At 41.0% G+C, this 15,184-nt stretch overlaps 1 protein-coding gene across 1 annotated transcript in view; it reads right to left on the bottom strand.

Annotated features, from left to right (window-relative positions):
- The window catches only part of mpp7b (MAGUK p55 scaffold protein 7b), a 59,459-nt gene that overhangs the window by 29,274 nt on the left and 15,001 nt on the right, over positions 1-15,184 (bottom strand). The window contains exons 7-13 of the mRNA XM_016478167.1: positions 11,697-11,778; positions 11,159-11,244; positions 10,732-10,806; positions 10,426-10,622; positions 9,168-9,232; positions 6,507-6,518; positions 6,236-6,274 (exon numbers count right to left, since the gene is read on the bottom strand). Of these exons, the coding sequence (XP_016333653.1) occupies positions 6,236-6,274; positions 6,507-6,518; positions 9,168-9,232; positions 10,426-10,622; positions 10,732-10,806; positions 11,159-11,244; positions 11,697-11,778 (556 nt within the window). The remainder of the gene's footprint in view (positions 1-6,235; positions 6,275-6,506; positions 6,519-9,167; positions 9,233-10,425; positions 10,623-10,731; positions 10,807-11,158; positions 11,245-11,696; positions 11,779-15,184) is intronic.

The following is a 15,184-nucleotide window of genomic DNA, read 5'->3' as shown; positions in this document are numbered from 1 at the left end:
AGACTACATCATGACGCGCTTCAATCAACGATTGATATATTTCTACCGGATTATCTCCCAACCCTTAAATGAATATAGCTTGTTCAAACACAAAAACAATATAAATCCAGTTAATAATCAAACTAACCTAAAAATCTGTTTGGACGATGACACTGTTTTTATCTGCTCCATGTGTTGGTGGCTTTGGCGATCGGCGCTCCAGTCAATCTACTCCACAGCCAATCACGGGCCCCCTCCTTGCTCGGGCCCCGGGGCTGAAGCCCCGCCTAGCCCTATGGTTAAAATGGCCCTGGCTGTTGCACAAATAGCGTATTTAATAACCCGGAGCAGATCTATACAGGTGGAGCTGGGGAAGTTGGAGGGTTTCAGGGGAACTCTGAAAGCGTGCTGCAAAATGCTCAACCAGCCATTTAAATGTAAAGCAGCAAGCGCACAGGCTGCATGCGTATGCAACATGAACCAATCAGCTTGTGCTAAGTCATTTAACAAATATCATCAGTTACGTTAATACATACCCGTCAGCCTGTGCCATCTACAGTTTCATGAAAGAACTAGGCATTCTCTGGAAACTAAGTTGACCCTGACTATAAGTCACACTGGTCAAAACTGCATTGTTGAGAGAAAAAAAGAAAAGAAAAAACAAACATTAATAAATAGAATTTGTTTTTGAGTCACATTTTATCTGTCAGGGATTCATCACAGTCACCTCAGTCACCATCCAGGATAATCACCCGATCACATTTCATATCCCAGGACCTATTGAATCATCTCCATCTGCCTCGGAAACGTCATGCCCAGGAGCTCCGAGTCGAGACCATCCAGGGAAAACCGCTAGGACGTGGGTGGGTGAAATATCGAGCTCCAACACTGAAGCTCAAGATTGGCACTCTACACAAGGAGGAAATCACCTTTTTGGTACTGGAGGGACCCACCGTGGATATCATCCTGGGACGCCCCTGGCTAGTTCTCCATTCTCCAGAGATCAGATGGCACACGTGTGAGGTAACTCGCTGGAGCGAGCACTGTCACCGCAACTGCCTCATGTCATTACCTACTCCGCTCCCAGGATCACGCTCAGTTCAAGTTGCCTCCACCCTCGTCGAAAGCCCCGAACCTCGGGAAAAGGTCACGGTCCCATCTGATTATTCGGCGTTCCAGGATGTTTTCAGTAAGCAGGCAGCCACCAAGTTACCACCTCATCGGCCATGGGACTGCGCCATCGACTTGCTTCCTGGAGTCAAACTCCCCAAGGGTAGAGTATACCCATTGTCCATCCCGGAGCGCAAGGCGATGGAGGAATACATCAAGGAGGCTCTTAACCAAGGATTCACCCGACCTTCCATTTCTCCAGCTGCGTCTAGTTTCTTCTTCGTGGGCAAGAAGGACGGGGGCTTGCGGCCTTGTATCGACTATCGGACTCTGAACTCCCATACTGTGAAGCTACCCTATCCACTTCCCCTGGTCCCGGCCGCCCTCGAGGAACTCCGTGGGGCCTGCATATTCTCCAAGCTGGACCTGCGAAGCGCGTACAACCGCGTTCGAATCCGGGAGGGCGACGAGTGGAAGATGGCATTCATCACACCATCTGGCCACTATGAGTACCTTGTCATGCCGTATGGGCTAGCCAACGCCCCGTCAGTCTTCCAGGGATTCATGAACGAGGTGTTCCGGGAGTTCCTCCACCGCTCTGTGAAAGTCTATATCGATGATATACTCATTTACTCCCGGAACGTGGCCGACCATCGCCAACACATTCAGCAGGTCCTACAGAAGCTCCGACTACACCATCTCTTCTTAAAGCTGGAGAAATGCGAATTCCATCGCCCCACGGTGCATTTCCTGGGTTACATCGTCGGCCAGGAGGGAATTCAGATGGACCAGCGTGCAGTGCGGAGGCATAAGGCCTTCGCAGATGCTCGGCGTACTTCCACTCCCACTTACCATCCAGGAGAAAAAGTATGGCTGTCCACCCTGTCTCTGCGCCCAGCTACATTGGTCCGTTCCCGATACAGAGGCAGATCAACGAGATCACATATGAACTCTGACTCCCACCCAGGTACCGAATTCACCCCACTTTCCATGTTTCACTCCTTAAACCTCACTCTCCCTCTGCTCCAGGACCCACCGAACCCGACGAACCTCCTCCTCCAGAAATCCTTGACCAACCGTCCATCTACCTGGTCCGAGACATCCTGGACCCACGGCGACAGGGTGGTCGGCTGGAATATTTGGTCTATTGGGATGGTTATGGACCGGAGGAACGTTCCTGGGTGGCCAGGGACGACATTCTGGACCCTTTGCCTCTGCCTGCCCTGTAAGAAGCTGAGTCCCTGCTACAAGGGTCCGTTCCCGATACAGAGGCAGATCAACGAGGTCACATATGAGCTCCGACTCCCACCCAGGTACCGAATTCACCCTACTTTCCATGTTTCACTCCTTAAACCTCACTCTCCCTCTGCTCCAGGACCCACCGAATCTGACGAACCTCCTCTTCCAGAAATCCTTGACCAACCGTCCGTCTACCTGGTCCGAGACATCCTGGACTCACGGCGACGGGGTGGTCGGCTGGAATATTTAGTCGACTGGGATGGTTATGGACCGGAGGAATGCTCCTGGGTTCAACATTACGGTGAGCCTCCTCGCCTCCAGCCTTGCGCATACTATTTTAAGAAACTGACCCCAGCGGAGCAGAATTATGAATGCTCCTGGGTTGCCAGGGACGACATTCTGGACCCTTTGCTACTGGAGGACTTCCATCCTACTTCCAGCCGCTTGAGGGCATCAGGAGCCACCCCTGGGGGAGGGGGTAATGTCAGGGATTCATCACAGTCACTTCAGTCCTCAGTTCAAAACATACCGGGCTCTGGACACCCAGGCAGCCGATGGACCCTCTCGCTCCTCCAAGCTCGGTACTGGTGGCCCAGTATGACCCGTGATATCATCAGGTACGTCCGCAGTTGCTTAGTCTGCGCCATGTCCAAGACCCCTCGTCACCTCCCCGTAGGCAAACTAGTGCCCCTGCCGATCCCCCATCGACCCTGGTCTCACCTGGGAATCGATTTTGTGACTGACTTACCCAACTCAGACGGTTATAACTGCATCTTGGTAGTCGTAGATGGATAATCCCCCGACCACAGTCACCTGAGTTCTGATCCCCTGCACCTGCTGTCACCAATCAAGCCACACTACAATACACACACATCAGTTACTCACTGTCCAGTCTACCGTTCACTCCTATGGACTGTTCTGGACACTCTCAGCTGAACTCACCTAGAAAGACTTACCTTCTGTCTCTCCCGCGATCCTCCAACGACTCCTTGGAAACTGTTCCACGATCTCCAACGAACCTGCCAAAGATACAAACCATCAGAACTCAGATAAGAACCCCAGAATCATTCACTGTGCATCACTCACCTGCATTTACCTCACCCATTCCATTCCTCTGCATATCCTGTCAATAAACCATCCTGTTTTGCACTTACCCTGTTGTTTCCGGCCTTGCTTTGTGACATTATCATTACATTCATAAATAATGTAAAATACCGGTAAATAAAACAAAATGTTAACAACCATTTTAAACACTATAAACTACCTGCGTGTGGGAAATACGCTATATAAATAATGTACCTGTCTCATTTAGCACAAACATGCTTGAAGTTAATTGCATTACATGAGTTTAAGATTATATATAGTACAAATGAGTCTTTGTACATGACAACATATAGCATTTATATTTTAGGTAGGGAGTCTATTGCAAAGGAATTATCATATTTGGGGCCTGTTACATTTGAAAACTTATGCTTAAAAGCTGACAAAATTAAATTTTTAACAGATGTACTCTATACATTCAAAATGTCTCCTTAAACTGGACAAACATATTGATGACTCAAATATTGATGACTCATATTGTGAAATATACATTCATGCATGCTTGCTTTCTTTCTCATAATTTTGCTTTGAAATGCCATAACTTGATTTTCCACTAAAACAACAGATTCTGTTGACTTATGCTGGACTTCTCTAATTATTTAGCCTGCTTAAACCCTGCCCTTCCATAATCGACTATGAATCCCTGGCCTTCTTCTTTATTTTCTTCTTTTATCATAATCTGTTACACTCAGATGTGCATCACAATACAGAAGAGACAGATCTTTAATTGAAATTTTATTTTTGGGTGCACTATACCTTTTAGAAAGAGTGAGAGATACTCCAAAACACACTGGATACCCTCTATACCCCCAGACTGCTGCCCTCGCGTTCCTGGAGCGATGCATGTAGCCCCCCTGATGAGCCATTAAATCATCGATAGCGATTTAACGTGCGAGCAGTGAGCCAAAACAGACACGATATATCCCATGCAGTGGAATTTGGACAGACAATCCGCTAATATGACAGGGAGCGCTTTGTTATGCCTCTTCAGAAACCACACGGCACGCAACCTCATCAAGTGCACAGTCCACATTATCTGCCACAAACGGTACATAAAAAGTATGACATATATCATATGTGGTTGGTTACACCAGACTGCATGCTAAAACCATTATCTGTTTGACGAAGACTTTCAGTTGCCATATTACTGAAGTCTGCTAATGCACATGAGCTGCGGCTACCTGACACCGAAAACATTCAAAAGATCTGGAGAAGTAAACAAGCTTTCTGGAGTTTCAAGCATGCATTAACTATTGGCTCTTTGTAGCATGTGGGACTGCATACTGATTAAATAATCTGGTTTGTAAATAGAGCCTGTTTTTAATGCGTCTCTGTTTTTCCATGTCTGGATCTTACTGGGATTTGCTGATACCTTTTCCAGGTTTCCCCAATTTAATATCCCACCACACCTCTCCCTCATGACCCTTTTCATATCCCACAATACCCTGGGCCTTGTATCTCCACGTGGTTACTCTGAACAGCACCTCTAAATTTTAGCAAGGGCTTTGCTGAATAGATTTATAGAAGAATGTTGACAATTGCTCAAAAAGCATCCAGTGCTACCAGAGTTCTCCATCTGTGGCAAAGGCATCCAATTTTCCATCACATGCTTGCTGAGCTGCTGCTGTGATAAATCTGAAATTTTGGAGCTGGCAAAATAAGCCCAGTATGGCTTGGTCCCATTGTAATGTCTTAAGCATGTTTTCTTGAGGGACCACAGCAGTCCTGATGCTAGTTTGGCCATTGTGTGTCCTGGAGATTAGCTGTGGACATGCTGGCTTTTGAAGTGGGGTCAAGGTTGCCAAAGAGCTGAAAATGAGGCGCGTCTCTGTTAGACTCATCCGGTAGCCTAGCTGCTAAATGAGCGCAGTGCATGTTTATCTCTCAGATGGCTTTTATCACTAATGGACCAGCACAAAGCACCCAGTCTGGAGCCATCAAAGCCTCTCTCATTAGCATGAATGCTCAAACCAGATCAGACTAAATCTAAAACTAATGATCCTCACCTTGAATAAACATCATCCTCATAATGGCGTGGGAACATAATGCAAAAGTACAAATGAAACAGGATGAGATGGATATCTTTAACAATGGTCTTGTTCATCAGCACTGTGGCTAACAGGCCAAGTCACATATACTGTAAAAAAGGAGTGTGACTGGTTGCATTTGAGTTAGCGGTGGGGTCAAACAGAAATGCATATTTGTATTTATGCATCTTTATACAGATTATTTTTATCAAAAGCAATTTTGATTCAGTATAAACATTTTATGTGTTTTCTGGGAATTACTTGTATTGCAGTAGACCACAAGTGAGTGAAAAAAGTAAAATGCTCAAACCAGATCAGACTAAATCTAAAACTAATGATCCTCACCTTGAATAAACATCATCCTCATAATGGCGTGGGAACATAATGCAAAAGTACAAATGAAACAGGATGAGATGGATATCTTTAACAATGGTCTTGTTCATCAGCACTGTGGCTAACAGGCCAAGTCACATATACTGTAAAAAAGGAGTGTGACTGGTTGCATTTGAGTTAGCGGTGGGGTCAAACAGAAATGCATATTTGTATTTATGCATCTTTATACAGATTATTTTTATCAAAAGCAATTTTGATTCAGTATAAACATTTTATGTGTTTTCTGGGAATTACTTGTATTGCAGTAGACCACAAGTGAGTGAAAAAAGTAATGTGTGTGTGTGTTTTTGGAACTTTAAGACTCAATGGCTATGTGCTTACAATGTTTAAAGTATGAATACCAGGCTAGGAGGTTACAAATAAAATTCAGACAAATAAATTCTCACCTATATGTATGCCACTTATTGCTCCATAGTCCACATCCTCTGGTTATTGAGTGAAAGCAGGTTAGAGAGAAAAGAGAAAAAAGTGCACTCTAATCAAATAATGATAAATGTGAGATGGAGTCTGGGCAACCCTTAATTAAGAAGTGGTGAAAGAAAGGGGTAATTTGCAATGTTACTGTTTTTTAAACTTGATGTAAACTAAGACAAAAATACTGGCAAATTAGAGCTGGGTTACTGTTATGTGACCGTGCTGAAAAGGATGAAAAATTACCTTCCATGTTGTCTTTTCAGTGTGAATGAAAGGGCAAGAGGGAGAGAGAGAGCGAGACAGAGAGAGAGAGAGAGAGAGAGAGAGAGAGAGAGAGAGAGAGAGAGAGAGAGAGAGAGAGAGAGATAGTCAATCAGATGTTGCACTCACAACAATAAAAAAAAAAGTTTTTGACATTTTGTAGAGATGTCTAATAATCAGGAAATACATTCTCATTCTCAAGTTACACAGGCATCATAGCTATTTGTTAAAGAAAGAAGCTGCATTTAGATACAGCAAAAGGCCTAGCACTTCATCAATCAATCTTACTGTATAATCAGTGAACATGTGATGTCGTTTTTACTCCCTAAATTTGGAGCATCATGGTCACAGAGTTAGACTGCACCCTCACAGTTAGTTCACTGACCGCTTATGCATATTACTCACAGGACCTGAGTGTACATTCTCTATCTGACAAGCTCTAAGCTGATTGGCTGATTAGATGCAGGGGCATATGGGGTCCAATGAGGATAAATAGACTGACTGTTTGACAGATAGAATTTATTTTACTTCATAACACTTTTTAGATAAACCTTTGCTCATCTCTAATCTTTCATTTGGTGGCTTTAGCATGTAAACATTGAGATGACAAGGTTTTTTTTTTTTTTTGATGAATGTACCGTAAATCGAGAAAAGAAAGGAAAATGTAATCATTTTGGAAGAGAACAAACATGCTTTTACTTCTCAAACGGGACGAGGTAAGCAACATAAATCCAAAGCTTACAATATGTGTGTGGTCTTGTCTTTAGAAGCCACAATGCAATGGCAGCCAAGGGGTAAGACATGGATGTTCAGTCCAATTGTCCATCATGCTGTGGCCAGGGTGGATTTTTGGAATAGTAATTGCAATTTTCTGTGACCAAGCTCAACTTGTCCTAACTATGTCCTCACCTGCGGTTCATTGGGGAATGATGTGTTTCATGCTTTTACAGAGCCAGTAAAAATGCTGGTGCTGTCTTGAGTTTAACATGTGGCATTTTGGGAACCTTCTGCTTCAACCCAAGCTCTGTGTTTGAGTGTGTTATAGGGGAGGCCTTAACGTGACCTAGTCGATCATCGCCGTGTCAGAGTCGCAGAGCAGCTGTCACTCTCCTCGCATCCAACCCACAGATGGAGGTTTTATAGGGAAGGCTGTTGCTTTGAACAGACCTACAATGGCTTTTCAAGACGAGATCAAACTATTCCAGATCCATCTATGGGCTTCTTCATTTTCCACCCCAATTTAATTTCCTCAACAATTTATACTGCAGCAAAATAAAGACTTAGGACAATGGCAACTACATGTTACTTTGCATGCATATCGTTTTCGCTATTCATCAGTTCAGATGAACTAGCTCATATGTAGTGTGCATTATTTATTCTTTGATATCATACTTGTTTATAGAAGCCAAACTGTAATACCAAATGTAACATATTTTTAAAAAATAGCTGCTGGAAGCTTGCTTGTATTAATCTGAGTAAGGAATGGATATCAGATGCATTACATGTAATCCAAAATATCAGTATCAGATGATGTTTTTTTCAACAAAGAATCCTCTTTAAAATAACTTTATTAAAATAACTTTACTGAACATTATTGTAAAATAATATTCATTATAATATGACAATAAAACTGAAAGAACACCTTTACATTTCTGTGGTAATTAATTTTACAGTGTTTTTAAATATGTTTCTGGAGAACTGCTTTCATCCTGAGGTCCCACATTGCTGTCTTTGCTTAGTCTATGCTGAAGTCTTTAGCAAAAATGGAAGATTGACTAAGACTGTTCTGAACAGTGTGACTGCAACCTTTCCAATGGCTTAGTATGAATGTGTTCACACGTAGTAAAACATTTTTTTAATATGTCCGGCAGAGCCACTGTGATTTACAGAACTTCCTCAGACTTTATCAGGTCATTTATTCAGCTCACATCTCCAGAGAGCAGCTCCAGGAAGATGCCTGGCACCCTTAGACACGCTCTCATCTCTAACTGTCACTAACAGTTTTTGTAGTGATGTTAAGTGTGACATCACTCCATTTCCACATCACTCTTTAACACAGTGTGGGATGCTCTTTGTTTATATATTTAATCCAACAGGAGCTCTAAATTAACAATGCATGCTGTATTTGTTTAAAATTACCCTGAAAAGTGTTCTGATAATTTTATGTCTTATAGGCTAGTTGTTTTGTTTTATGCCTTCATATAGCGTATATACTATTTGGTAAATTGAATGCAGTGTAGATGTCTGTGCAGAGATCTTTTTTTTAAGTAACTAATTTAAATGAACTAATAAAAAAAAAAAAAACGAATAAAAATTAATTGCACTTCCAGTTTTCACATGTGACAGACTCTGTCCCAAATGATGGCCTAAGCTGAGTGAGACATCTGAGGAAGACATAAGGCTCAGAAAAAGTGCACAATGAGGGCTGCATGCCTCCAAAGCAGCTAAAGTGACAAAAGGAACACCCTACTGCCATGTTGGGCTCAAGTATGTATGCATGGCAGCAATGAAAGGTTTGCTAGTGCACATAAAGTGCACCATTTGGGACAGGGCCAGAGAGAGTGAATATATTTAGCATTTGGATATTTCAAATGCTGTCTTATCTGCATGTTGTTTCAATACTGCTTGGATTTCTGAGCTTACCACCGAATATAATCGACTCTCTCAGTGGGTGGAACAGAACTGCAGGCCTTTGTAAAGTCACTCTCCTGTAGGGAAACATAGGAAGTTCCTCATAAATACTGTAAAGCTGTCTCTTCAAAGCCAAAAGAAGTTCAGTCTCTCATAGTCAAAACATTTGACAAAAACATTAGTAGGTCTGGTTGACACTGAAGCCTATTCTGGCTTAAATTCACTATAGTTAAAAAGTAAGAATTGTAATTGCAGTAATAACCGTAATAGTGCAATATATTGAATATATTTTAAAATGTAATTTATTTGTGCGATGGCAAAGCTGAATTTTCTCGCAGTCATTACTCTAGTCTTCAGTGTCACATGATCCTTCAGAAATCATTCTTTTATGCTAAATTGGTACTCATTATTATCATCACAGTTATAAACAGTTGTGCTGCCTAATATTTGTGGAAACTGAGATATTTTTCAGCATTCTTTAATGAATAGAAAGTTCAAAAGAACGGTCTTTAATTTATTTTTTGTAACAATGTAACAACGTCTTTACTGACACTCCAAACTTTTTAACAGTAGTGTATAGTATATCACAAAACAATAGCATATAATGTAAATAGAATCTGTTATCTTCTATAACTCTATAATAAGAAATAAAAAGACCAATTCACAAACAAAACTCTTTTTCTCAGAATATAGCTATACCTGGCATATTATTTCACCCTCAGATGTACTTGTTTGATCGACTACCAGACTGTTCTGTCTGGACAAAAAAAAAACGTATTCCCGAAAGTTCCATAAAGCCAGCATGCCAGTTTAAGAACATGCTTAACAGTTTGTGGGAACTGGCCTCAGACGGTCAGTGAACGGACTGTGGTGAACGTGTCATCTTATGTTGAGACTACATCAAGTTATTTAGTAAACCTTTCAGCAATGCCACTTTCATGTCATTAACTCAAAGACACACAAATAACAAAATCTATGCAGGCTGATATATTCTCATCACTTGGTGTCATTTATAGGCACCAACTGTCCAGACAAAAGACACATTTTGATGACATTGATTGTTTTTCTTTTTATGAGCGAAAGTTTGACTAAGGGAGTGTCAGATTGTGTTGCCCTTGACTGTGTCTAATTCAACACTGGGAACATGATGACAGGATCTGAGTCTGACTGACAAAGTCTGTGTATGACTCTGACAACAGAAGGATTTAGTTTCTCAGTCTAGACTTGGAGTTGAAACGTTGCAATAGTATGATTATGTAAGTTTTCTTACCTTTCCTGAAGCTGTCTTGAGGGAATCAATCCAGCCCTGAGGTTGGCGTCACCGTGCCGTCTGGCCTGCCACCAGGTGTCATCTTCTTGGTTTACAATCTGCAACACATCTCCCCTCCAGAATTCCAACCCGGCGTCTTTGCATGGAATAGCAGGATCTTCTTGGGGATTATAGTCAAAAAGTGCCCTTACAAAGATCTGCAAAAATCCACAAATACATTTTGATGTCACCAAGTTTGGTTTTAATTATCTGGAGTGTAAATCAATTTAGAAAACAGTTCTGTACACTTTATTTTAATAATGAGACCTTGTTATCTATGGTCTCTGGCTCTTCTTTGGTGCCTGGGATGACTTTGAAGGTCACTGCTCCTTTTGACTTGGCCTGGAAGATGTGATAATAACATACAGGCCCAAAACAAGCTTACAATGTTCAGATTCAATAACACTTATGAATAAAGACAGAATGCAGATTTGTTATCCTCCAGAAAACCCTCAGCAACAAATGCACAAACATACCAAATTCTTAAAAACATTTACACATACAGCTTAGACTAACATCACTTTCTATTTTGGATATTGCTGGTTTCTGGCCTAGACAGCATAGTCATGTTAACCAAGAGAGGTTTGCTGGTTAAGCTAGTTAAAATGTCTTGTGGGGACACCAACACAATATCATCCTATGCTGGGAACCAGCTTCCAAAATGCAACACATGCTGGTAATCTGCGATGCATACTAGTATGGGAATGATCTCCTCTGGGTTCTTGTCCTCCATTGGAACACCATTGACTTCCTTGAGCTTGTCCCCTTCGTGAATTAGACCTGTAGTATTAACCAATAATGAACCAATGAGAAGAAAGTTTCAGCCAAATTATACAATTATGTTAAACAATGTGGAGTGAATTTAATCAAGAGCTTAACCGGGAACTATAAGCATTGGTATAGGACTGTGCCATGCATATTTAAAGCAAGACTTTTGAGTAGCGACAGATGTGATGCACATCCAAGAAAAAAATATCAGATGGCTGCGGATCTGAATGTAAGCTTAGTGGACTAAATGACTGGAAAGTCACGGCAGTTATGACATTTTGATTACAAATGATGAGCTATGAGTAAAAATGAAACATATGTACAGTATGGATGAATCATTCACAATAAGATCCATAAGATGGTGAATTTCCATTTTGTGTCAACTTTAAGTGTTCTCCTATGTCTATATACTGATTTTGGTTCTAATTAGGTTTTAATATTAATACATTAAAAATGCTTCTCACCACTTCGATCAGCAGCTCCTCCTCTCATGACCCGAGCCACCACTATAGCTCCAGTGGACTCATCTCTCTTGATGGTGGCTCCCTGGAACATAGAAATGTCTACTGAGGTTCTGCAGGCTATCATTCAGAAATTCGAATATTAAAGTTCCAAAAAGCAAATTGACTGTAAAGCTCAAGTTCATATATCTGGAGGGACCAATTGCAAGCAAACATTTCCAGTTTGCCTTGTAAATCAATATGTGAGTGTCAAGTTAAGTCCAAGTAGAAATCGGCACAGAAATATCTTTAGAAAGGGTGATACAGGTGTGAATATCACAACAGGAATCTTAAGCATGTTGTGCAGTGAGAGCTGAACATTAAATGTTGCTTGAAACCATGGTGAAAAAGTCAAACTTAATGAGGGAAACCCTATTCATGAAAGCTCAAATTAGGACAAAAAAGCTTTTGTTTAAATCACACAGATTGTTGACATTATATGTCAAACATCTGATCCGTTTTCTTTTAGTGTGTGAAGGAAGATTCAGCAGCCAATGAAATGAATCTTTCAGGTTCATTGGATCTAAACACACATCAGATTTGACCTTGATGAATTAGACACATGTCTGTGTTTTTCTACAATTCCATAACCATTAGCACCATCTCACATCACTTGAATAGAAAAATCATTTCTGTTTTAATCATGTACCAAAATTTTCATTTCATACACATCATCTCCCAAGACAATCAGTACACTGACCGTGGCCACAATACCACTCTAGTCCAAACTATGGTGATATTTTAATCCTTAAAAGGCCTCTTAGATAACTGTTTTCAGGAGGCCAAGCTTTAACAAGCCCGTGCAGAAGCAGACAATGAGGTAAATGATGCTACAAGGGACAATGATATAGGAGTTAGGGGCCCTGCATAGTTTCTCAACCAGGGGAGAAGCCAAAAAGGCCTGTAGTCCTTAATCGCAGGGCTAAAGCCCCCTATAAGTAAGACAAAAACATCTCTTCAGATTGTGGATAACTTTTTAGCTCCTTCTCATGCTTCTTAAATAGAAATTGGAAAAGCCATGGCCCAATGTTTATAACTCTCTACTCATGGTGTGGGGAAAAAACAGATGGGTTCTGGTCTGTGCCTCTTTAAAATAGCCTGCTCAAAGAGAGAACAGTCAGATTTAAGGTTAATGTAGCCCAATGGCAACATCACTGATCATCATTTGTAAGGTAACCCCCATCTGCCAGGTCTGACTTCCACTACACAAGTCCCTGTAAACCACAAATATTTTTGCTGGAACATCGAGCACAGACCAACTCTGATGACGGGAACTGCAGGCACTTTTGTTTGTACAGTATCAGAGCATGCTACTGGGTTGATGGCAGAGCACTGGTTTCAGATGTCATGTAGACAGTCACTATGCAGCAAAGTTGAGAAACAAGAAACTGAACGTATTCTATACCAAACCACTGAAACAATCCAGAAGACAGTAAATATAGTAATAATACATTAAAAATAATCATATTATTAACTACAATAAAATTGCAATAAAATTCTAATTTCTATTTGAATATATTTTCAAATGTAATTAGGGCCTGAGCACCGCACTGCGAGGACCCTATTGGAATTGCTCAGTTAGCAGTCGATTCCTTTGGTATTGGATCTTTTCTAACACTGCAGGTTTAGACTTGAATCTGGGGCATGAAGTACTCGGGGTTCATTTTTCTCAAAGCACACCTTAAAATAAGCGCTGAGGGGTATATATTTTGTAATGGAGAAGTTGCTGTAGTCTGTAGTTTGTTTAAACAGGTCAAACCATCTTAACAGTCATGTTCTGTTGAGATTTATTAGGGCCCGAGCACCGATGGTGCGAGGACCCTATTGGAATTGCTCAGTTTCTTCTTCTTCTTCTTCTCCAAAATAAATAGCATTTTTGAGGGCCTAAACATGCTCAAACTCATGAAACTTTGCACACGTGCCAGAAGTTGCGAAAATTACATCTGACATGGGTTTCAGAAGTGGGTGTGACAAAATGGCTCAATAGAGCCACCTATAAAATTTCAACGAATTACCCCTTGAGCTATGTTTCACATACATGCACAAAATTTGGTAGACACATGTAACACACCAATACCTACAAAAAAGTCTCCTGGTGCGAAGTCCGAAACCCAACAGGCAGTCTGTTATTTTGAATTTTCTCGTTTTCAAGTAAGTTTTGTGCCGTTTTTACCATTTTCCGGCATTGTATGTAAACAAACTCCTCCTAGTGATTTAAACAGATCAACACCAAATTTGGTCAGTGTAATCTAAAGCCATTTGTAACGTTAAATTGCGAAGATCTTGAGTTTTCGTTGAAGGGCGACTCTGTGGCGGCCTGACAAACTTCGATGTTTCTCCATGAAACAGGAAGTTGCTGTAACTCAGTCAAACAATGTCCGATCTGCCTCAAACTTCACATGTTTGATAAGAGTCCTGTCATGCCCATGGCCATATTCAGTTATATTCATAGTGCACATGCTGGCAACAGGAAGTGGCATGTTTTACACTCTAACAAACTCCTCTTAGAGATTTAATGACATCAACATTATATTTGGTCAGTCTACTCTAAAGGCCTTTGCAATGTTAAATTGTGAAGATCTAGAGTTTTTGTTAAAGGGCTTGTCTGTGGTGGCCTGAAAAAGTTTGATGTTTCGACATGGAAAAGGAAGTTGTTGTAACTCAGCCATACAATGTCCGATCTGCTCCAAACTTCACACGTTCGATAAGAGTCCTAGCCTGAACACATGTAAAGGCAAATATTCTGTTATAATCATAGCATCATCTGCTGGCAACAGGAAACGACTTGTTTTACACTAACTTAAACATGCAATGTCCAATCTGCACCAAACTTTACAATCTATTTACAATAGATTTTTTATAATTTCCTTTTTTGTAGCAATGTAAAAGTTTTACTGTCACTTTTACTCAACTCAATTATGACAAAACTAAAATAAAACAGTATAGTATATTTAGTGACACTCTGCATCTTCTTGTTCCCACCAGACTGCTTGGAAATGTTGTGAATTTGACTGTTCTCTGATTCATCATAGAGTATTCCATTCTAATCACAATCACGATATACAACAATGGAAAAAAAATCAGTTTAGCGAGCGGATGGCATGGAGGGACTCTTCGTCACAGTCGTGTCAAAAAATTATGATGCTTTTTCCATTCATTCTCTGGAATTCATAAAGCTCCATTCAAATGGTTGCCGCCTTCAGCATTATTCAAAAGATGTTACAGACGAAAAGACTCATAATAGGGAAAATCTGCATTTTACAAGTTATGCATTATGAATGGGAAGACAGCCACATTGTGCGTCAGAATGAGAAGGATAAACCACAATAAAAAGATAGACTTTGTTTGAGAGGGTTCAATCTGAAGTCATGCATTTTATTTGCAGAGGGCTGTATAGCGTTTCCTATTTGTATTCAAAGCATCCCATCTAAGCAACACAAATGTAAGTGCAG

The sequence above is a fragment of the Sinocyclocheilus anshuiensis genome, unplaced genomic scaffold (assembly GCF_001515605.1).
Source record: "Sinocyclocheilus anshuiensis isolate Anshui unplaced genomic scaffold, SAMN03320099.WGS_v1.1 scaffold436, whole genome shotgun sequence".
Taxonomy (NCBI): Eukaryota; Metazoa; Chordata; class Actinopteri; order Cypriniformes; family Cyprinidae; genus Sinocyclocheilus; species Sinocyclocheilus anshuiensis.
Note: the sequence above shows the minus strand (reverse complement) of the source record. Positions and strands in the feature narration are given on the sequence as shown.